The sequence below is a fragment of the Chelmon rostratus genome, chromosome 2 (genome assembly GCF_017976325.1).
Source record: "Chelmon rostratus isolate fCheRos1 chromosome 2, fCheRos1.pri, whole genome shotgun sequence".
Classification (NCBI taxonomy): Eukaryota; Metazoa; Chordata; class Actinopteri; order Chaetodontiformes; family Chaetodontidae; genus Chelmon; species Chelmon rostratus.
Window position 1 is genome coordinate 16,865,290 of NC_055659.1, and position 23,592 is coordinate 16,888,881.

At 41.9% G+C, this 23,592-nt stretch overlaps 4 protein-coding genes across 4 annotated transcripts; all 4 read right to left on the reverse strand.

The window, feature by feature from the left end:
- Window positions 1–1,247: 1,247 nt before the first annotated feature.
- Window positions 1,248–4,786, reverse strand: cav3 (caveolin 3). Its single transcript, XM_041957783.1, has 2 exons — window positions 4,596–4,786; window positions 1,248–3,173 (listed from the first exon to the last, which is right to left on the reverse strand). Exons 1-2 carry the CDS (start codon window positions 4,710–4,712, stop codon window positions 2,832–2,834), a joined length of 459 nt encoding a protein of 152 aa, XP_041813717.1. The 5' UTR covers window positions 4,713–4,786; the 3' UTR covers window positions 1,248–2,831.
- Window positions 4,787–8,094: 3,308 nt separating this feature from the next.
- LOC121624170 (caveolin-2-like) lies at window positions 8,095–9,451 on the reverse strand. Its single transcript, XM_041961807.1, has 3 exons — window positions 9,257–9,451; window positions 8,463–8,650; window positions 8,095–8,254 (listed from the first exon to the last, which is right to left on the reverse strand). The coding sequence occupies exons 1-3, from the start codon at window positions 9,449–9,451 to the stop codon at window positions 8,095–8,097; spliced, it is 543 nt and encodes a 180-aa protein (XP_041817741.1).
- A 5,709-nt stretch (window positions 9,452–15,160) lies between these two features.
- gpr61l (G protein-coupled receptor 61-like) lies at window positions 15,161–16,453 on the reverse strand. Its single transcript, XM_041962000.1, has one exon. It carries the CDS (start codon window positions 16,451–16,453, stop codon window positions 15,161–15,163), a length of 1,293 nt encoding a protein of 430 aa, XP_041817934.1.
- A 2,251-nt stretch (window positions 16,454–18,704) lies between these two features.
- parp3 (poly (ADP-ribose) polymerase family, member 3) lies at window positions 18,705–23,592 on the reverse strand. Its single transcript, XM_041954732.1, has 11 exons — window positions 23,435–23,592; window positions 22,951–23,144; window positions 22,711–22,836; window positions 22,269–22,448; window positions 21,941–22,079; window positions 21,255–21,478; window positions 20,988–21,143; window positions 20,763–20,849; window positions 20,504–20,681; window positions 20,263–20,406; window positions 18,705–20,033 (listed from the first exon to the last, which is right to left on the reverse strand). The coding sequence occupies exons 2-11, from the start codon at window positions 23,125–23,127 to the stop codon at window positions 19,858–19,860; spliced, it is 1,587 nt and encodes a 528-aa protein (XP_041810666.1). The 5' UTR covers window positions 23,128–23,144; window positions 23,435–23,592; the 3' UTR covers window positions 18,705–19,857.

Below are 23,592 nucleotides of genomic sequence, written 5' to 3' on the forward strand. Positions count from 1 at the left end.
GTCTTAACTGTTTTATTTACAGTACTTTACAGCGTAAAGTGGAAATGGAATTGTGAAATAAAAAAATGTACAGAATATTATTCAGCGTTATTTTGTTTATAAAAACTTACATGATAATCATGGCCAAGCTGAGCAATCACCTGATGCTTTTTGTTTGTTTTCATATTTTTCCTGTGTAAGATGTGCAGTACATATTCGCAGTGCAGAGAAAGTCAAGGAAAAACAGTCTTGACTGTTGATCCTGTTGTTGTCACCAGCAAAGCTTATGGATCCTGTTTGTCTGTGTTATGATGAAGTTGCTCACCTGGTCTAAGTATCGTGTACAATGTTGTTCACTTTGTTACATTTGCAATGGATTGCATACATGTAAACTGTTACTTGAGATATTGTTAGATGTGAGATGTCATGGCTGTCACTGGTAAAGATTTAGACATATATATTCAGAAAAAATAAATAAAGCACAAAAAGAACAAAAGCAGCAACACTGCACTGACAGCCTTATTATTCACACCTAGCTGGTGCTCATTAGAGCTCCTTTTGCCTCCCAATTTGGCTGAAGAAATCCTTGGCACGGTTGCTGGAAATGTTCTAGAGGGATGTTTGTCCGCACTGAATCAATAACGTCAGTGAGTTCCTGTAAATTTTTGGCAGCACACTGAAACATTGAACATCCTGTACGCTTCAGCCCGAAAATGCGTTATTGGGTCGAGATCTAGGGACTGTGCAGACCATTGGAGGTATCTCCAGGCAGCTGCTGTGTGACATGGTGCATTATCCTGCAGGAAGAGATAACAAAGGTATTCTTCCTAGCATTCTTTGTTGCACAGCTAATTAAGTCTGAGGACGTGAACTGTTATTTTAATTACAGCACATCAATTATTATTGCCAGTAAGGAGGAGAGACCTGAATTAAAGCCAAATCTGTACAATAAGAACAATCCAACAATGTTTCTGCAATAAAATAAGAACTTTGTGATGTTTTAATGTTCAGCTGTAGGACAGGTGTTGATTCAGCTCTCAACTCTATTATTCAACTTACTATCGCCCGCCTTACACCCCGCTTACAATACAAGCCCAACACCACAGAATTACCATTGCAAGCAGGTTGGTTATTGCAGGAATATTTAGCTTAAAGTGTTGCTTTACTTTCATTATCGAGTGGATTGCAGGATTAATTAATGAAGTGCAATAGCCATATTTTGACTTAAACAAGTGTATATATTTTTTATTTGAATATTATATTCAGGGGGCGTTTGCTTGACCTGTAACTTGATTATATGACCTTAAATAAGACAATCGTCTTCCCATGCAAAATGTTTTATCAGGAGAAACTCTCCACAAAAAAGGACATCAATCTTTTAAAGGCAACAATTGGCACAAACCATTTAACAGACCACATCAAAGACCTTTGCTATGAATTTCAAAGATTGTCAGTAACATTTCCATTCTCAAAGATCCTAATAAGTGTGGAGGGCAGTTTAAGCGTGCAGCACGTAACTGTGCAAGCTCAGTTAATCATTCGCAGGAAGCAAAAATATAAAGAAATGCACAAATAAAATCTTGAGACCTTTTGTGGAAAATTTGTTGTATTTCAGTTAAACCAAACATATTCATCTATACATATTCATGGTCTCGCTATAGATTCGGCTAATAAATCACTCATGCTCATTCATTACACCGGTTAGTCCAGCTCATTTATCAGAATAATGCTTTGACACAGCGTGCTGGTTCAGCTCATATAAACTGTAGCTGTGCATTTCACAGCACGACGAGGGACTAAAAAGAATCAGGAAAACACTGAGGTTGTGGACAAAGACCGGCGTGGTGAACGAGACACACAGAACAAGACACATAACATACCTTCAATCAAACACTGAACCAATGGTTGCAGCCTACTTTACCTGTTATAACATAACATAACATATCTATTAGTTTCAGTATAATTTGCCTTTCTACATTGCAGGTACACAATAGCAGCATATGATACTTTCCTATGTAATCAAAATAATGGGCCTCACAGAGAGTTCATGACTTTACTGCATCAGGAGTTAGGTCCATACTTGTTTACACACACTTGACTGAAATATGCAGGTTTAGTATTCCACTCATTATGCTTTGGTAAAAGGTAATAGATCATCTGCCGGTTGGTTCCAAGCATATTCCTAACACCTGCAGGTCTCCAGAAAGTCTGTTAGTCCCCTTGGAGTCATCACAACTGAAGAGGGAAATATGTCAGAATACATAAGAAAACATCAAGCAAAATAATTATGAAGAGAAAAAAAATTCATTTCCTTTCTTTTTGTTAGTTTTTCTAATAATGTGACACACATGACTCTCAAATTCAACTCAATCAATATAAAGTTCAACAATACCACACACAGCAACATACAGCATCACTGTAACTTTGAAGCGGGGCCAAATGTAATGCATACAGGCAGTGTCCGCAGGTGCAGCAGCAGAGCGGACGTTGTTTCATTTGCTGTGAATGAGCAGCTATGGTCTGAGCTTGTTGTGACACAAATAAATGATCCTCGTCGTGGCAGGCGGCCCTCGTCTCCCTCGGTGAGGCGCACTGAGCCTTCCAGGAGTGCCAGAGCTGTCACAGAACCACGTTGGCGGCTGCAGCTGTCACAGAGCGTCTGGTGGCAAAAGGCACACTGGGCACGCCATGACTCAGAGCGGAGAGCTTGAGGGTGGGAGGGTGGGGAACAGCATATGATGAAGGGAGGAGGAGGAGTATCGGGGAGTTTAGCAAGACAGGACTGATCTTATGGCGTATAAAAAGATACCACACATCATCCGATCGTACTATAAACACCACTGTGCGAGTACTTAGACTTCTTTGCGCAGTGCAACGCGCACACTACTGAAGATCTTGCCCAGGGCTTCGAAGAAGGGATCGCAGAAGGTCTGGATGCAGAGGGAGTAGATGCGGCTGATGCACTGCGACTCAATCAGACAGCTCTTGATGCAGGGAACCACAGCCCAGATGTGGCAGAATGAGATGCATGCGAACAGGAAGCCCCAGAGCAGAGCAACAGGGATACCGAAGACAGCAGACAAGATGCGGTAGCACCAGTACTTGGACACGGTGAAGGTGGTGTAGCTGAGCTTCCACACCCCGTCCAGGCTGTGTGTGCCGTCTGGCTCTGCTATGACATCCTCAAACTCCACCTAACAGGAAATTTAACAAGAGGCTGTCATTAATACACATCACTGAGCGAGCTTTGCTTTTATCCCTCTCCCTTCTCCCTTCACCAGACCTTTGTGGCCTCAAAGTTATACACTCATGCCAGTGTTAAGTGTGAGGATTATGCCTGTGAAAGCTGAAGAGTGCTAGGGTCAAATTTATGCAGAGAAACCAATTATCTGTTACACTTCATAGAATAAAAAAATAACTTAATCTAGTGGCATGCAGGCGAAGTTATAGAATGGCTTTTGATGCTGGGCCCAAATCATATCTAAAAGCTTTAGTCCAACACATTTTGTCTTTTGACTGAAGTTCACCTCATGTAAAATGTATGAGAGCAACTGTACGCTGGTCTAATTTGTTTGCAGCATGTGCCACCTGGTCCTCTGGGCAGTGTTGTACTCTAAGATGAGACTTGGCTATGAAATGCTAATCAACTTGTCTGTAATCATGGCAGATGCGCCCTGCATCTAAAACCTTCTCTCTTCTTCCAGACCGCTGGATAGGATCAGCAAGGGAAGCAACAAGTCACTGTCCGTTTCCTGCAGAGATGGCAGCCAGAGATCATCCTCTGAATGAATGGCTGGACATGCACAGGCTTATATTTTCTCTGCAAGGTCTTTCAGAGCCACTGCCAAATTCAGCAAATGAACAATCTGTGCTCTTTAGAAACAAAAGATGGACACTGGTGTGGCTCAAAGCTGGTAAATCTGATTGCTCAGAGGATAACTGACTGATTAGGGACACTGTTTCAATAGATATTACAGATCCACTTTATTTTGATGGTAAGGCAGAGGAGAAACATGAATCATAAATGTTCTTGTAAAGATACTGCGTGGATTATGTAACTCTTCTACCAGGCTCCTGGGAGTGAAGTTAAACAGTTCACTTTAAAAGCATATCATGTTGAGCAGCTCCCTGATGTCTGAAACCAGACGTAAGCAGACAAGTAAATCATTTCAAACTGAGCCATGCACACACTGAACACATGAACACATGCTGTGCTGATAACTCATGTACCAAATCACTGACCGTGTTAACATGAACTCCTTCCAGTCAAACAAAAAAGGATTTATATATTATCAATATTGTTATCTGTACATTTGGTCCTGTCCTCACTGAGAACATTAGCATGGCAACAATCGTAGGATAAACAGTCAACCACAGTGTATCAGTTTCACACTCTTCTACCCCATCCCCAGAATAAACTCTATGTCCTGCTCAGGCCACAGGAATAGCTCCTGGTCTATTTAAGGAGTTTGCCGACAGTATAATAACCTGTTCTCCTGTCTTTGCTCCTACTAACCACTTTATTCATTTTCTCCGCATGCTTCCTCACATGCCAAGACAGGAGCTTAGATCTTAATCCTTTCTGTGACAGGGCGGCATCTCCATGCTGCACAAACCTTCACCACGTCCTCATTGATCTGCTTGGGGTCTCGGTTAATTAGATCAATCTCCTTGGTGTGGCTGTCCTTCACGATCTTCTCCTCGTTGGTGTTGTACTGGTACTGATCCGCCATGGCTACAAGTCCTGGACGGCCCGGAGACGGCGAGAGCGAACCTTCCTGGATCAAACGGCTCAGTTCTCTTCTGAACCCCTGTATCACCACTGTGACGCTCCCTCTGGCATGCCAGTGGACAGCTGCTGCAGGCGCCCTGGTAAAAATGGAGGCCTGACCCCCACCCTGCACACACACAAACAGAAAATGCACAAACACGCACACACAATGTAATGCACACAGACAGAAAAGGCATGCCTTAAAGGAGAACCCAGGGCCGTGTCACATTTCACATGGAGTTGCGGGGCTAACTGGGCAGGGTTTGCACAGTGGCATGAACTTCCACCACACAGTGAGGCAGCGAGCGCAAACACACCCTCCTGCTCCAGCTTCAGTTGAGACAGTGTTTTGTGCCCTAATCCTGAAAAGCAAAAAAAAAATAGTTGTGTGTTTACAGCTACATTGCACAACAGAAGAGATAGATTGAGTGTCACCATGCGTAATTAATGCAGACAGTACTTGAGGTGAGCCTGAACTCACCGGTACGCAGCACTGGCACTTCTACTGTTTGTACTGTGACTTTTTCTTGTGCACCAGAAGTTTGTCAGAAGTGCTCTCCTCTGCTCTCTCCATGTCAGGTTCTGTGAAAACTTGATAAACTGCATTACCCAGGAGGCACTACGTGACGCTCACCTGCCTGGTCAATTCTAATAATTGAAATAGTTGTCCCCTTGGTTAAAAAAAAATAAACATTGTGCAACATCGGTATCTTTTATCCAAAATGTAATATTGATGATTTGCTGATGCACACACCAGCAGTGTCAATAAGGGAAGTACTGGCACAGACTTTTTCCACTTATAGCAATGAATGTAGGAATTCACATAAAAATACTAAAGCAAAATTCACCAGTTCATCACTTTCATCATGCTTGATGACTGTATGTGAGTTGGGGAGGTGGCCTAAACAAAGTCCAGCTAAGTTGATGTACAGTAGTTGACGAGATGTCATCTTAATTGTTGGCATTACGCCAGCTGGATAAAATCTGCTGTAGCTCATCTGTCAGTGTAACTCTGCAGCTGACTAACACTCTGTGGAATAGCAACACTGTGCTCCAGCCTTAAACTATCGACATATAGATTGTAAATTTCAGCCTGTGCTATTTTGTTGTTCGGAGGGCTTGTTAGCAGAGATCTGCTTATATTGCATGCAGTATTTGGAAATGTTCATGTTTCTGTGCCTGTGCAATGCCCCAAAACTTGTTAAAGAGCTGCATCGACTTTAAAGAAAATGCAAATCAGCTAGTGGGACTCAGAGAGAGAGAAATGAGGATACGTCGTTTGCTATCATATTCCAATCAGCATAATCACCATCCTTACAATAAAGTGGTTCAGTGGTTCATTTGGTGCAGAATAGAGTTCACACAAGGTAGTTGACAAGTGTGTGATTCCACATATTTCTGATTGTAGAAAGGTCCGACACATAAAACTCAATAGTCCCCCAGAATAAAACTCTGATTCAGTCATCCTAAACTGCGCAGTTGTTGCTATCAGTCATCGCTTTCTATATCAGCATGTTGCACAAACAAACTCCAAAAAGAGGAGGAAGAGGAGGAGGTGCCTATGAAAACTGGTACAAGGACTCATGGCACCCCCAGATCTCTGTCGCTATTTATCTTAGCTGGTCAGGTGTAAGAAAAGTACAGGAAGCGAGACTCCGGCACATGGATTGGCATTCCCTGCCCTGGTTCCCTGGTGGCTGAGACAGGGACGAGGAGGGAGGGGGGGGACTGGGATCAGAGCGCATGTGATCGGAGCCAACCCAATTAGAGGAGCACTCTTGGCGTGGCAGTGGAGGGAGTGGAGAGAGAGGCATTGAGGCAGAGGGACAGAAATAGCTCAGCAGAGAGTCATGGTGGGCATACCTCTCCGCTCCTGCCTTCCATTTAATGTAGACAGACACACACTCTCAGATCTATATTTAGACTCATATAGAATGTAATGGTAAGAGTAGGTATCAGTAACCCGGGTTACTATACAAATATCAGTCATGCTTCCCTTGAAATGAACATTTGGCACATACCAAATACTTCTTAATTTTTGTTAAGCACACGTAATATTCTTCTTAATATCTTAATTTCTGAAAGCAGTCATTTGTCGCAGGTTTTTAACGTACTTTGTTTGTGTTAAATCCTCAGTGCTACAGTTCAATTCTCTTTCTTGACAAGAGTTAGACGAGAAAACTGACACCACTCTCATGTCTGTCAGTTCAGTGTCAACCTTCTCATCCAGCTCTCGTTAAGAAAGTGAATACACACACTTCCCAAAATGTCAAACTGCTCACAGCCAACACACTTGTCATTTTTTACTTTGGTTTAAATCAAAGTAATGTGAATAAAGCAGTGTTTTCTTTTAACATTTTATTGTCATGCCCAGCTGATTTTCTTTAGTTTGCTCTATAGAGCACTTTCTAGCAGTCTTTGAAAAGTGCTGCACAATGTAAATAAAGACGTTTTCAAACCCAGCTTGATGATTAGACTAGTGATGGGACTGGTAGATTGTAACTCTGCTCCTCTGTCTGCACAGCACACGTCATGTTTATCTGAACCACATTCATATTAATGACATGATGTTTGCATTGAACTCAAATAGATTTTATTTAAAACAGAAAAATGTTGTTGCTGTCTGCAGAAATGTGCTGTGCCACGTGCTCGGTGTTTGATATGAACTGGATCTGATTTGAATGTGAAGCTACTTTGGCATCTTTGTTATTGCTGTCTGATGATTTGCTTCACCAGGGGACGTCTTTTACATCTTTTCGTCTTCAGTAATAAAATGACAACAAATATTTTAACTCCACACAAGACATTTCAGTACATTGCAATCAAAGAAAGACAAAACATTTATTAAAATTCACTAATGTGTTTTCATTCAACTTTTTTTTTTTTTTTTTTACAGTGGCTTTACATCAATATATATTATTAATGCTATAATTTAGTCTTTCTCAAAGAGGCTGTTAAGTTGCTCTCAACTCCCTGAATCAACACCTCTGAATGTGTGTTGGTCTCTTTTGCTTTACAGTTTTATATAGATCATTTTCTAATTCAACTGCAATGATTTATACACATTTGCATTCCTATTTTCTGTAATTACCCATTAAATAGTTTTAGTACCGTTTACCCAGCACATTCCATAAACACACGCTTGTTCAGGGCCTTTCTTAGGGTTAACTTTGCATCATTAGAGAAGGGACAACATGCCAAATATCATGACAGCAAAAATACAAAATAATCAAGATTATGATGCAGATTATAACCAACGTGCAAGGAGTTAGTATGTAATCTGTTACCACTTGCTCATTCTGTATATTCTCTGTTTTGAGCAAACATTCACACGGCATGTTGTTCTATCTGTCTGCATCCTTTGCCAGATGGACGGTGATTTGACCACAGCATTTTCCAAAACTGGTAAAGAAGGGGCTGATGAGAATGTTCAGTATGCTGCCCCAGACAGTCTGGACCCAGTGCATGTTGATAAGAAGCAGCTGCACACAGGGCATGATCAACCTGGAGAGATACAGGGACAACACGTGAGCTCATCCCACTGATAACAAACAGAAATTCTTCCAGGCTCCTAAAAAGGGGGGAAAAACCTACTGAGGGGGAAATCTGGAGTTACCATCTCAAATTCAAACAATCCTTATATACAGGAAAACATTTAGCATTTCATCCTCGCCTGTGAGTCTACCTCATCTCAGTGTAACAACAGTCCTACCAGATGTGGAGGCAGCTGAGCAGAGCGAAGAGAAGCCCTGCTGCCAGTGAGACCGGCACCGCCAGGAGGAGGGAGATGAAGCGGTAACACCACAGCCTGGACACCTCAAACAGGGCGTGACTCCACAGCCACACTTTATCAAAGCTCCGCACCGAAGGAGGCTCTGCAATCACATCCTCAAACGTGACCTCAAGACACACACAGACACTGATTTTAAGAGAGGGTTCTTTCCAAGCATAAGTGAAATGTAATACTGAGAGCCGGGGGCTTACATATGTAGGCATGCAAACTATATGTTACAAAATCTCAACATGCAGAATGATGACGGGTATGCTCACAAATATACTGCACTAAGCACTTTTTTATGTTGTTTTTTTTAATCACTTGTACTTTGCAGTGTGGGATCATAAAGACAGGGGCAAAAAGAGAAGTGTGTGTACGATCATGTCCACTTGAGGTCAGTATTTTGCAACATATTCACCAGAATTAATTGCCGGTCTTAAATTACCTGAGGTCATTGGCCTGCATAGACATTTTTAGTTTCATTTGTAAATTGCATGGATTCTCATCATCATGAATCATCTGGAACATTCTGTTTCCATAGATTCTGCTCCAGTTCAGCATTGCATTACTACAGTCACATCTGGTTCAGTGGAGACAGGAGGAACGGTGCAACGGTGCAGCTTGTGCTGACCCGTTGAGTTCTCTTTGCCGCCAGTCGTAAAGTACACATCTCAGCCTTTGTCTATGTGTGTTCTGTTGGTTAAATCTCTGTGGCGGTGCACATTAGTTACCTTCAGACTTTTGTTGACTCTCTTGGGATCCCTGTCGTGAATCAGAGGCCTTGTGTCACTGTGGGTGGAATGCAGATCTTCAGATTGCACTTTGACTTCCATCAGTTCCCCTCCTGGTCCCATGTCTTTTAATCTCTGGTCCTCCATTTCCGCTAAGTCGGGCTGTGTCTCGGCTTGGTTGACTGCTGTGTTCATGTCACTGGAAACATGGAGGATGAGCAGGAGGACGGCTCACCACTCTAAGCTCTGCAGGCTTGCCGCTGACACCCAGGTGGAACATAGTGGACCGCTGACTGCCTTGCTCCTTGTTGTGGAATGCCTTTATTGGCTTTTAAAGGCCTGTCTTCAGCAGCATTTTCCATGTGACACACTACATGGAAAGTCTCATTTAGACCAGCGTGACAAATGTAAGCTGGCCATCGCTAATAGCACAAAGTCAGCCTTCACTTCCGCCTTGAATATTAAAGGAGTGATGATTATAAGTGGCCATCATTTGAGCACTGTCATGGTCATACAGTCCTTTCATCATCAGGGGAGAGTTGGCAGTGCTGGCCCATTAGGAGCAGGCATCTCTGCACTTCAGCGGCTTCCTGCCAAGATCTGTCCTGCTAATCGGCCGTCTGAGCTGGAACTTTGCTCCTTCACTGACCCTGTCTACAAAAAACTGACTGTAGTCCGACTCATGTGTTACTGTTGAGTGCGGCAATAAGCATAATGCCTGCATGTGGTCTGTGCACCTTTTTTATCTAGCTTGTAGCAAAGGACTCTTCACAGCTCCCTCAGGACCTAAATGCTCCTGAGCATATGGAAACACAGGCTTTCAAGCTTTCATGTCATACAAACAACCTGACGTATTGTAAGTGCCTCATGAGATATGCTTCTGCCCACATGCACCAAGGCAAGTAGAAATGTAATGGCCTTTATACTTAATGCATGTCAATGCAGCCGTGAACTCATGGCTGTATAAAGCTGCTAAGGCACCGTGGCATAAAAATGAGTTGCGACCCACTGTTGACCCCCCTCTCCCACTCTCTGGGCACTGTGCATGTATTTTGTGGCCAGATACAGAGCACTCAGCAGACGAAATGCTGAGTATTACTTGGATGCAGACCACGGTGAAGTGAATTTGTTCACGAAAATGAACACCACATTCCTAAATATTAATAAAATAAAAACTAATTATCAACTAATCTGATTAAGATTGCAACCTGCATGAATTGCATTTTGCTCCCTTGCAGACGCGGCACTTCAGCATTATCACCCTGTGAAGTTGATATGAACTTGTTATTTACACATCCAGTAGTTATAAAGCAACATTGGTATTCATTTGGAGTTTCTGGACACCTGATGAATGTGAGCCTATTATTCACTCTCCTTTTACCTCTGTTTTGTTCTCCACCAACTCCCGAGTGAAATATCTGGCTCTTGAGCTGGTAAATTATCGAAACATGCAGCTGTCAGGCTATGATTCTCTTTAGGCTCGACTCTGCGAGCTTCCAATCTGGCATACAAGTAGTCATGTGCTGTATTGTTCATATGAGAATACTGATTTTTAAGATCTGCTCACAATTCAGGCCTTTTTCATATCAGCTGACATCATGCTTTCCCCAGCCTTGTACATCTTTTTTGGTATGTGACGTCCACTTTCTGTTCCATCCCCAGCACTGCTTTTCTTTAACACTGTCTGCAAGGTCCTTTTCTCCCCAAAGTGTGTCGCTACTGAATAACCAAGATGAATTTGTGCACTTGTGACACTGCACTGCTTCCATATTTCCAGGTTTTATCAAATCTATACTATATGTACTATATGTTTGGTTATTTTTTTACAAACAGCAAACATCATATCTGCCCTCCCTTCTTACCAAGTCAGCTACATTTTCCTGCCTAACTGAACTGTAAAAAAAACCTATGTGACAAACCTCAATGCATTTTTCATTCGCCTCTAGTTTAGAAATTGTGCTTGTTAACATGCTGTTTACTTACACTGATCACAGACATTTCACAAGCAGACAGCAATCTGACTCCAATATCCTATGTGCATTGGGACGTCATTCACATTTTGAAAAAAGCATGACCAGACATTTGGCAGACAACTCGTATCTCACTGTTTGTTGAAAATTCCTAGAAGCCAGCCCTGTCAGAGACGTCCAAACAAAGAGGAGGGAGGGGGGATTCGCTGGTATATAGCGCACTCTGTTGGCCGTGGTTTACCCTAGTAGTGTTTTAAAAATAAACCCTCATCACTTGTGGTTAAATGATCTGCATTTTCCACTAACACATGGTCAAATAACTCATTTTCTTTCAGTGTTTGCAGTAAAACCACAGTATTTGTTTTCCTAATTGCGGCAGCACTGCAGTGGCAGTGGAGTGGGGGCAAGTTCTGATTAGCAGATGATTAATGTTTGTGTGTGTGTGGAAACCATGGTGATGGAGAGCCCCCGACATTGTGTTGTGATTGTGTCTGAGGTCTGTAGATCCTCAGCTTAACAGATGCTAATTGAGTTACATCTGGCACGTCTCCTGACCTGTAAAATAATCATTGGAATCAAATCTAGTGCCATTAATTCAATTGAAAGAGAAAATATCACAGAAACACAACTGATGCTGCCAATTTAGAATTTAGGCCTCTGGAGAGGCAACACGAAAGTACCCTCACAAAATTAAAAGCACCAAGTGTGCTTTGTCTAGATTAGGTTGTGTGAATGCATGCTGTGTGGCAGGCCTTTCTGAAGCAGCAAAAGACAAGTGTAAGCAGTGCTCTGTAGTGTTTGTGCTGGTGGTTTGCTGGAATAGGAGCATCTGTGTACTTTTCATGGTGATATATTTCTACTACTCAGACATCTTAAAATGTACTGATTGTGAATTGATGGTGAAGATTTATTTGTCACAGTATGATGTGCTAAGTTCCAAATGTTTCACAAACAAATTGTGGTGCATAAAAGTAATTTGCGGCTGGATGGTATGAGAACATGCGTCATGAATGTCTTAGAATCTATTCTGAGTCTGTAGGTCAAAAGGTCCAGCTGAAGTGGACAGTGCTTATGTGAATTATCAGTAAGCATGTCTGTAAGATTGTCCTCTGCTGTTACCTGAATAACAACAGAAACCTTCTTTGTTCTTTTCTGTGTAACATTCCTTAATCCATGGACACACCCCAAGACTTCATGATTTCATTTTCATTTTCTTGCCAGCTGCAAGAGACATCAAAGTATGCGAACTGCCATGCATAAGTCTCATCAGTGTTGTCTTTAATCAGTTTAGGCCAGATCAGGCCTTTGACATTTTTGGCCTTCCATTTGTAGATATTCAGCCTGATGAGCTGGCAGTGCTTGTGTAACAACAGTGTACAGAAATACCAGAAATATCCGGCTCAGTAGGTGATCTTTGCTCCTGCTGCCTTCTGTGATCCATACAGTGCATAAACCACACTCAGGCCACACTCAGGTCCTATACATCTAGAATTAAATACCCAAATACTAAGTGTAAAGGATGGATAAATAATAAATAAACCCTAACACGCAGCATTGAAATATGAAAAAAGAAAAAAAACCTGCCATTTTCCACTTATGCACATGCAACTTGATTAGATTTGACAAGAGAAATCAAATAGCTGAGCTCCAGTAGTCACACCTGCCCTTCCAGATGTTTCTTGAATGACGTGCTCATGTCTTTCTAATCTGTTTAGCTTAAAAATCATGTCTGAACTCGGGTTGGAAATACAAAGCTCTGAATAGCGTGAATAGTGATTGCTAGTGACTGAAAAGTCTGTCAGGTCACAATACGAGATACGCTGTAACGGCCATCCAGTGTCCTAATTTGTTTTCATAGTTTTACAAATGCTACATCTAGATTCAGCAACTCCATTTTTCTCATTGTATGGACACGATGTTTCATGAAATTAAAATGTCAGCATGCACGCTGTTGATTTTTTTACCTTATGTTGTATGTCAGCGGCTATCATGTCCTGAATTCTGAGAAATCAGATGAATCGTATAAATTTGGCCTGCTGGTCTCATTATTTAATGGCTAAACATTTCTGAGGAGAAAATGAGTATGAAGAGAGAAGTGGCTACAAAAATAAAAAAAACAGGTTGATATCCATACATGTGTACAGACACAAAAAAGTCTCAGTACGTTTCCATGCTGTGTTTCTGCAGCACCCACAGGCTAGTGCAGTATTCACCACAAAGTATTGAGTACACAACCACAGTTATGTAAGAAAGGTGTACTCCAGTTAGAGACAGCCATGCAGCAAAGTGGTGTTTGACGTTATTTGCTGTAACCACACTGTTCTTCTTTATTCGTCATGTCTGCTGTTTGTGAAAGACTAATACAAACAGCAGAGGCCATAAAACAGCACTTTGTTACCACTCAGAGCATTATCAATGGCCAGTAATGATTTCCATTGTAAATTCTCTATCTCCGCCTCACCGTATCCATGTCACTGTTATAGCAGTCCATGCTCACAGCGACTTGTGCAACCTTACCCTATTCACATGCTAATGAGGCCGACACCCTACTCAAGCCTCTGCGTGTGGAAAGCAGGCATGAGCCAGAATTAGTTGACTCCGATCAGGATCTAAAGCCTGAAGCATACATCCAGCCGAAAGGTCCTCGTTGCTATGTGAGTCACAGGCTCACTCAATTTCCTTGACAACATGGGTAGATGACATTCACCGTCTATCGGCATATCTGTTGCACACAGGAACTCTGAGATTCACGAGAGGCCGCCGTGTTAGTGCTCATTTACTGATATGTGGGACTGGCTTTTCGCTGCTGTTTATCAAGTTATTGTTTTGATAGAAGAGACCACAGCTTAGAAACATTTACATCCAGTACTTTACAAAGCTCAATGATGTCAGTCACAAATTTACATATTGTTATTGACAGGCAACAATGATGCAGTGGAACCAACACACACCCATATGGAACACTTCCTTATTAAATACAACAAAATATTTAAATATCAATCCAATCATGTTGTTATTGCAATTAAATTTTCACATTTAGAAACACAAAACAAATTTCTGCAAACATCATTAAAAACGCAGGGCTCAGCTGTCATATGAATGGGAAATATGCAAAGGGCAAGGCTGCCCAAAGTGGGTTCAATTCGGCCCGCCAGATATTTCTAGCAATATTAATTAAAAATTAATTAAAAAAAATATTTAAATAAATAGCTGTTTATGCTGTTTTGTTTTCAAGGAGGTAGAACTGGTCTTTATGTATGTAGGATGCCCATTTATTATTTGTTATTCATTATTTCTCATGACCTGAGCACAGTGGGCAGAATTTTGCACAGGAAGCCAGTAAATTAAGGGAATTTGAGATCTTCATACCAATCTGCATCTTAACAACACAATAGCTAAAATAAGTGTGTGCTTTTGGTCCGTGGGCCACCATTAAGTTTCAGTTTTGGCCCTTCCCTGCCACATGAGAACATTTATCACTACCTCAGTATATTAATGTTACAGTACAGCCACAGTACCTTGACCTAAAATCAGAGAGCCTACCTGAATTAGACAATAAAAGGCACAGGCGCATTTGAGATGTACTTAAAGGACGAGGTCGTAAATCAATACTGACACATCCATATGTACACTTGAGTGATTATTGGTTGCTGTAATTTTTCCTCTTGTCCATACTGGCCACAAAGAGATGGTGATGCAAAAAAAACACCTTTAATTCAGCTGCAGATAATATGAGGCTTCAGCAGACTGAATTATCTAAATCAAGCAGTGATTTCACAGGACAATGACTGAAATAATAATTTTGATGTAAATATTGGCATGTCAGTATTGTTTAAAGATAGACTTAAAATGTGAACCTATCAGTTAAGACAAAAAGGCCATAAAAAACTGACATGGCTATTTATTTATTAGCACTGCAGTCCATAACTCATGTCTAAGCGTGCTCCTCGGGTATTTGTCCAGGGATCTTTATCCCCTGGTCCGTAGTGTTTCTGGGAAGGGAGTTGGCACAGCTGGACGGGGTTTCAGCTGTGCTGCTGGTTCTCTGGATAAACTGAAGGAAGTTCTCCTGAAGGGATCCCTCGTGGCTGGATGCCCCAAACTCCGCCGGCTGGGTCAAGCAGCAGCGTCGAAACTTCACCAGCTCTTCCCTGATCTGCCTGTTCAACAGACCGTAGAAGAACGGGTTAACTGCAAAGGAGGAGTAGGCCAGCCAGGTGACCGCCTCCTCTACGTCCCCGGGGCTCTGCATGGAGCCAGTCAGAGACATGTACAGGTGGAAGATGAAGTAGGGCAACCAACAAACTAAGAACTGGCCCACGATGAATACCAAAGTAAGGGCAGCCTTGCCTCCACTGAAGGCCCTCTCTGGAGATAGTCTTTGGGGCAGACTGCGGGTGGTGGTGATCATGGTGGTCTGGCTGTTGATGGAGTCCGAGCGATGCTTAGCAGGGCTCGCGTTTGCCCACGTAGGCACAGCAGGGACTTGCTGCAGGGCTGCGGAACGAGCTACCTTGTACACGGCACAGTAAACGGCAAAGATAACCGCCGCTGGGACCAGGAAACAGACTGCGCTGAAGATCACAGCAAACACATTTCTTAGACGACTGTGGCTTGCATGGAGAGAGCAGTGAGCTGCAGCAATAGAGCTCTGATGTCCATAAGCTGGCCATCCAAACAGCGTGACCAAAGCTAAGAGGACTGACTTAACCCAGATGAGGAGCATGACACCAATAGCAAGGTTGATGGTCATCTTGACCTCATACCGCATAGGGTGTACAATATAGAAGTAACGCTCCACACTGATGGCTGTGATGGTGAGAATGGTCAGACAGATGAGGAAAACATTGAGAAAGATGTAAACCTTACACTCCAGGACAGTAAACACCACAGTGCCAAAGAACGGTGAGCTGGATATGATACCCAAAGGCATGAGGAGGATGGCACACAGCAGGTCCACTGCACAAAGGTGACACACAAAAGCAAACCTCTTCAGGTGAGGCGCACGAGCAATGGCCACCATCACACCAGTGTTGGCCAACAGAGCAATGAGGTTAAGGGTCACCATACAGAACAACCCGAAAAGGTCTTTGATCTGTGACTGGGAGCTCGTGACGACGGCCACATTGGCAGGAACTGTAGGATTGGGCTCCCACAGGGCAGTGGTGAGATTTGTCAGTGAGTGATTTGGCACAGAGGCTAGCATGGGACCAGACTTGTCGGCCATTATTCATTCACCACTTTTTCCATTTGGATCTCAAATGTCTTCATATGTGGATGTCCTGTGTTGAGAAGACAGAAAAAAAGTTATTTCCAAACATGAATAGCACAAATATGCAGCATTTCAGACCATGGACCATCCATCCTTCTGTATACCATATGTTATCACCTCTACCAGTATAATATATGGTTTACACTGATTTAAATGAATAGCACCTAATGTAAACTATAGAATATATGCTTACTCAGACCAGTGAGGCGCCCCCTGGCCAACCTTTGTCGGTGTCGTTGATGTAAACAGTTGCTTGTATGTTTGAGGTGTAAACAGATACATTTGTGGGTAGGAATTAGGAACTCTAATACAGAAATGCCTTTAACATTTAATGTTGCAACTGTGAATCCTCTTTTTAGATGCTCTCGAATGTCTTTGACTCTTGAATTTTACCTAAGAAATGAGAATCCATGACAAAGAAGTAACAAAATGATGTGATAAACTAGATGGTATCGTATCCAAACAAAGGAGCTTTTTTGAGTTTTTGTTGGACATACAGGGGGAAAAAATCAATTGTGATACCATCAATCCGCTAATATCTGAGAAATGCAAGCGAGTCCTTTCTGTCACATAACTAAATCAATCTAAATAAAGTTTTTCTTCCCCTAAGGTCTACCTAGAAAAATGTCAATACCTGAAATTCATCCTATCTGCAGTGCATAACGATGTAGTAACTATAAAAAGAATATATTAAAAAACATCAATACCCTCATATCTCGTTGTGGGAGAACTTATTGATTGCTGACTGAAAATAAACTGTCTACATTTTCATCAGCAAAAAAAAGAAGCACATACAGCACTTACCCATGATCCACTCCGTTTGTCAGACCAAACAGGTTTACCAGGTGTCCGACTTGACAAAGCTCCAGTTGAAATCCCACATATGTTTAGATATGCCCTAAACAGAGGGAGCCCGGGTTCCCGCCCCCCCCACCCCCCCACAAAAGCGAAATAGTCAGTCGGCCAACTGAAAATCCATGTCAAGAAGTGCAGTTAACTAGGCGTCTGAGGTTTGCTTCTTCTGTAGAGAGGCTTCAGAGGTCCAGGCTTCTCACACATGTGTATCTCCAGTTAAAGAGATGCTGAGTCCATGATGACAGTAGACGGTAAAGGATGTTTCCTGTCTCTCCTCCAGTAACACTCTCATTCCTGTCCTGTGCTGTGTATGGCAGTGACTGTCACACATTGTGTTGTGTGCGTGGGTTTTTTTCTGCTTTCAAATAGACACACACTTCACTGTCCCACTTCCAGAGGCCAGTCTTCCCTGGGTCCTAATTTCCACCAGTTCCCAGGGGAAAGACAGCTGGAACATCACTGGAGAACATCACTGCTCCACTGAGTGAGGGATTGACTGTTGTTGTCACAAAAATAGTTTGCATCTATACAGGTGAATGTGTTTTTTTACACTCCAATCACCTGTATTTCAAAGCAGCATGGCCCTAATATTTCTATATTAATGAGAGAATATTTTTTTCTTGTTGAATTTGTCTTGGTGCTGAGGTATAAAAGCTAAAAATTTGATCCACCCTAACAAGTCTTGATCTGGGTTAACTGAACCAGTATATCCAACTGTTCTGGCCTTTAACTGTAGCAGCCTCCTTCAGCTAATTTGTGCAAAATGCAAACGGGGGAACGAAAGTTTCCCACAATCTGATGAACCGTGCCTGAACACTGTTTAGACACTCATCTCATTTTCAGAGGCAAGAATGAACTACATAGTCCTGTTTATGTTGATAACAATTTTGCAGTCAAGTTTGAAATCAGGATTAAAAACAACAGGTAGAAAAGACCATTTTCTCTGGAAGATTTGCAGACAGACATTTCTTTCTTTCTTTCTTTCTTTTTCTGAGGAGAGCCAGAGACGAACATCAGGTGATATTGAAATGCATTGTGATTGGATAATAATGTAAATCCATACACATGACTCAGGAACCAAAAGCAATTTCCAGTGGTGAAATAAGGTTAGCCTGTACTGTATTCAATTTTTAGTCTTCCATATATTCCCAAGTGCTTTAATTGCTTACTCTTCTCTTCAGGGAGGTCAGAGAGCAGGATTATTATCTAAACCCAAAGTCACATCAAAGGAGAAACAAAAAAAAAAACATGGTTATTGATTATATGCATTTCCATTTTGCAACACATGATGTAAATTTGAAGTTAAACTGAATGCAGAAAGTTTATTAGCATCTTTCAGACTTTTCATTTGTTCACAAATCATCTTTTTTTGGATGTATTACTGCCATAGAAATAAACTGTATTACCTTTTATAGTCCAGCAGCCTACTGAAAATGTCTTACATAAAAAAAATATATATATATTAGTAAACAATAACTACCATGTAAGCTGTAACACTGTAAAACACCCAACATAGCAAGTATACAAAATCGTCAAGCTCAACATCCAGAAGGAAAAACATTGCAGCAGGTTGGAGGGGCACTTTAGTTTATTAACTAATTCAAGTGACTGATTCAAGTAATGTCTTAGTGCAAAAATTCTGAGGGAATTACATTACAGTTGCTGCTCATTACTGACACCACATGGTGACATTTGTAATGTAGCTAGAAGACCTAAGGTGCAAGAAATCTGGCAAGACTATTAATGACTTACATGTTACATTACTTTGCACTGCAGGAGCACTTTCAGAGTCTTTCTTAACAGTTCAACAAAACATTCAATTTACACCAGTGTTTTAACATTCGCCACAAATTCCATTTTATACATCTGCTTGTAAACATATTGCTGCTTAGAGTATTACTTTTACTTCTGCTCTGCTATATAACATAATTCTAAACATCTATATAACTGCAAAAGCGTGCAGTAACTTCATCCGACAAAGATATTTTCTTTCATAGGGAGAGGGTTATATTACCATTTTCATTTGGGTTAAATAAAGCTATACGTAAAAGGTAAGCTGCTCAAACCGCAACTGAGATGCCAAACAGAAAACAAGTTGCAGCATATAATTCAAATTAAATAGTGCAAATATCTACAGGCCTTTCAGACTTTAAAATCATCAATCATCATCATCATCATCAACCATGATCAAGTAAGAAGTGTAAAACTATTTTTTTTTCATTGTAGTGCAGAAGAGTAAATCAAAACAAATCTAAATATTTTTTTATAATGCAAGTGCAGCCTATGAGGCTCAGGCCAGTTTTACAGTGTGCAAAATATAAGGCACAAAGAAGTATGAGTCATTTACGCGTCATGGTGAGAATATCTGCACAATAGCTGTAATAATGAAGATTACTATGTTATTATAAGAAAACAGCACAGCCAAGCCTTTTAAGAAGCCCCTTATACAGAGGGAATGAGGAACTTTGCTCGTTCAAAGGACCTGCTTCTTTCCTCGAGCAGAATTAGTCCCACATGTGCAGCTCCAGCAGGTAGCGAAGGCGACACTGGCTCTCTTTGTAGATGAGATACTCACTGTTGCTGAAGTGGCTATCTGAGAACTGGGGCTGCTCTACGGGCTTGCCCTGAGGCACGGCAATCTTCTTGCCTTCCAGGGTGATTGTGGTGTCCTTGGATGGATCTGAAAACACAGGAGTTAACAACTTTAACAAACACAAGATGCTGCATGATATCATATAACAAAGCGGTTGTCAAATGCTTTTATTTTTAGCAGAATTGGGGAAACAACGCAACTTAAAATTTGCGTTTTTAGACACGAAAGATGTGGCTCTCTCACAATACTGAAAATGAACTTGAGCACAAGCGTTAAACTACATTTTACTGTATGAAAAATTGAGGAAGTTCTGCACCTGGTTCTACGTTTCCTCGTGCCACCACACAATCATAGCCTGGAGGAGCCTTCTTCAAGGAAGAGTCGTCTTTGGTGATGGTCTTCTCTCTTCCGAGGGCCACCTCACTCAGAAACATCACTCCAGTATTTTTAGAGGTGCGCACTAAAAACACAGGACAGGGCAGAAAGATGTGATTTTTAAAATGCAATATTATCATTATAATTTCACTGTCAATCGTTGCCTTTTCATGCAGCCTCACCATAACATGCAGACTTTCTGTTTTCAGATGCAAAATAGATACCGCGACCAACGCGGCCTCCTGAATGGGGCATTATCCTCAGACCGCTCTTCAGGATGGCTGCCACCACCGCAATGTTTGTACCGTGCCACAGCAGACGGCGGTTCTCTAGACTGTCATTCTCGCTAAACCGGTCTCCCTGCAATGTGCAACGTATGTGTTATGTCACAGGAGTTCAGTCTTTTGTTTCACATTAGTCAAGGTTGACTGTAGGTCCTACCTCTGTCTCTCGATCCACTTCCCAAACATTGACAATTTTTGGTTTATGATAGTCATCTGAAGTGGCTTTCAAGTACTTTTCGATGACCTTTAAATGCAAAAAAAAAACCCTGTACATTAATATTGGTGGAAAAGAGGACATATGAATGGAATGTGATCAGAAATTAGTCCTGACAGTACAAGAGCCTCGAATTTACTGAACCTGACTGTCACTTCTTCACAGTACCTTGAATGTGTCTGTGCTTGTATCCATTAGAGTGAGCTCGCAATGGAGAGAATTGTAGTCCTGGTCTAGAGGGTGAGGAACTGTTTCTATCATCTCTTCCTGAGCCTTTTCAGTCTCTGACTTAAGAGTCTGGGCAAGCTCGATGTCAGCCAGCACCTGTAGAGATCATGTGAAGGGAGAGAGACTTTGATAGTGAGAAAAATTCAGGGAAAAACACCTCACTCCAACATAAAATCTAAAATCAAAACCAAAAACAAATAAGCATACCATAAGCATCTCTTTCTTCTTCTCCACAATTTCTTTGCTGTTGATGGTTGGCGGTCTGTTCCGGCCAAAGTTGTGTGGGATTGTGGTGAAGAACTTTGAGGAAAGTTCTTCCAGACGTGAGCCTCCTCTTTTTTGATTCATGGCTGCCTCGATCTCCTCCAACACTTCAAAGCCCTTCGCAATCTGCGTCTTACTGAGTTTGCCCAGAGGCATCTTCTTGATGTCTGTATAAAACACACACACACAAAACCACAAATCCCAACAAGACTACTGAATGATTTCTTTGTTTTTGCTGAGAAAAGGCACATCAAACTGTGTATTGTGCCTATTTGAAGAGCAAACTGTTGCTTCAATTACTTTTAAAATGAATGAAATGAAAAAACATGCAGTAACAATGATCATATTATCAAAGCCCAAGACACCAAGCAGATACATTCAGATTGCTAAGATAAGGTGCTGTGCTTTGTAAATGCAGACTTCAACCTTTGGTCAATCATTTACATGTTGCATTCTGCACTCTTTGATCTGCACTCTTTGAGTTTTAAATTGGAACTTCATTTAGATCAACAGGCAGCTTACCAAAACAGGGACGTTACAGGATGGTTATTTAGGGAGACTGAACTTAAGGCAGCTGCAAAAACTCGTTTTTATTGTTGCAAAGGGCTGGTAAACTGAGACACACCCACCTAGGTTCATACATTCCATCGCCTCCTTGAACATGTCATTGCTAAAAATGAGCTCAACAAGCTTCTTTGTAGCATCGTTGAGGGTGCAGGGCAGGACGTTTTTAATGACTTTGACAGCCTTTCCGTCGACAGTGTCCACCTGTGATACCAAAGCGTACAGGCAGTGAGACTTTGCCAGAGCTTAGTGTGCTGAACTTTTGAAATATCTGAAACACCTCCAACAAGTTCTTCGATGAAGTCTGGTGTAGATAGTAGTAATCGATTCAATGAGATGATGCTTTCAGGTTTCATATTCAAAGTTCATTGTTCTAGTATGATGTATGTCTACCTTGACCTCAGCATCCTCGTCTCCATCCACCTCGATCAGGGTGTACTTCCCAGCGTGAGACACAAAATTCAATCGATCGCTCCAGTTGTTCTTTGTCTTGTCCTTAAATTTTTTCTCAAAGTCTTTGATGGCATTTTCAGGTGAATTGAAACTGTTAAGTTTGCTTTGTCCCACTTCCCCCTGAATCAGAGATCAGAGATGAGGAAATTAGGGACAATAAATGCTGTAAAAGGCCAGATATTATCATCACAGTATATTAAACACCATCAGTTATGCCGATGACAGCATTTATTCAGATAATTAACATATTCATTAGCAGAAAGATTAGCATACACAATAAAAAAAAAATCAGGAAAATGGGAATCAAACAGATGTTCTCATCCCAGCTTACAAGTAAAGCAGTTGCAAATATTGAAAGTTCTAAAGAGATAAATAAACTTACCACTCTGCCCCATCTGTTCCATGTATAGTAACTGTTGTTCACGTTAATAACTTGAACAACATAAAACTTATTGTTGTTGTGTCCAATGTTTGTCTGATTGAGCATGCAGTCATAGTCTTCATGCACCTGTTGGAGACAGCACAGACCATTTCTCATACTGTATTCTTCTCTTTAACTGTTGCATACAATTCATTTGCATTTGTTGAGTAAACTCATAGGGTGAGGTGGGATTTTTCTTACCTCTCCTTGGCTCGACAGTGAGCAGTGCTCATCCACCTTCCTCTTCCCTTTCACCTGTGGCCCTGCAGCCAGAAGGGCCTCTTTGGCAGAGGTGAAGGCATCCTTGGGCTTTGGTGTCTCCGCTTTCGCCTTCTTGCCTCCTGCCTTGGCAGCAGCAGCTCGTCTCTTTGGTGGCATGATCCTGGCTGAAAATCCTGCACAGAAACTTGCCATGTTTGTCATCAGGGGCTTGATGCCTGGACAAGCTCAGACATGCCTGACGATACACTGGCCTGCTAACCCGCTCTGCTTGTTCAGCAACACAAATGAATCCCCCATAACGTGTACTTAATGTGTAATTACCACTCAGCTACTGTACAATACAGGCAATTCAACGTCATGCAGTAGTAGTTTTGATGTGTTTTGGAACAAGGCCGCCGGAGAGCCTCCACCCTCCATGGTTTATCCCGAAGACGAGCTGACTTTCCCCCAGCTGGAAACTCACCTTTTAACTTTAAACAGTGAGAGTCGGGCAGCCAGAGAGGAAAGCAGGCGGACAGGCAGACAGACAGGGGCTCCTCGGCGCTGTAGTTGTCAGGGTCTGGCTGAAGGCAGCTGGAGGCAGCTGATTCCGGGAAGTTTACATCCACTTTACAGTCGGAG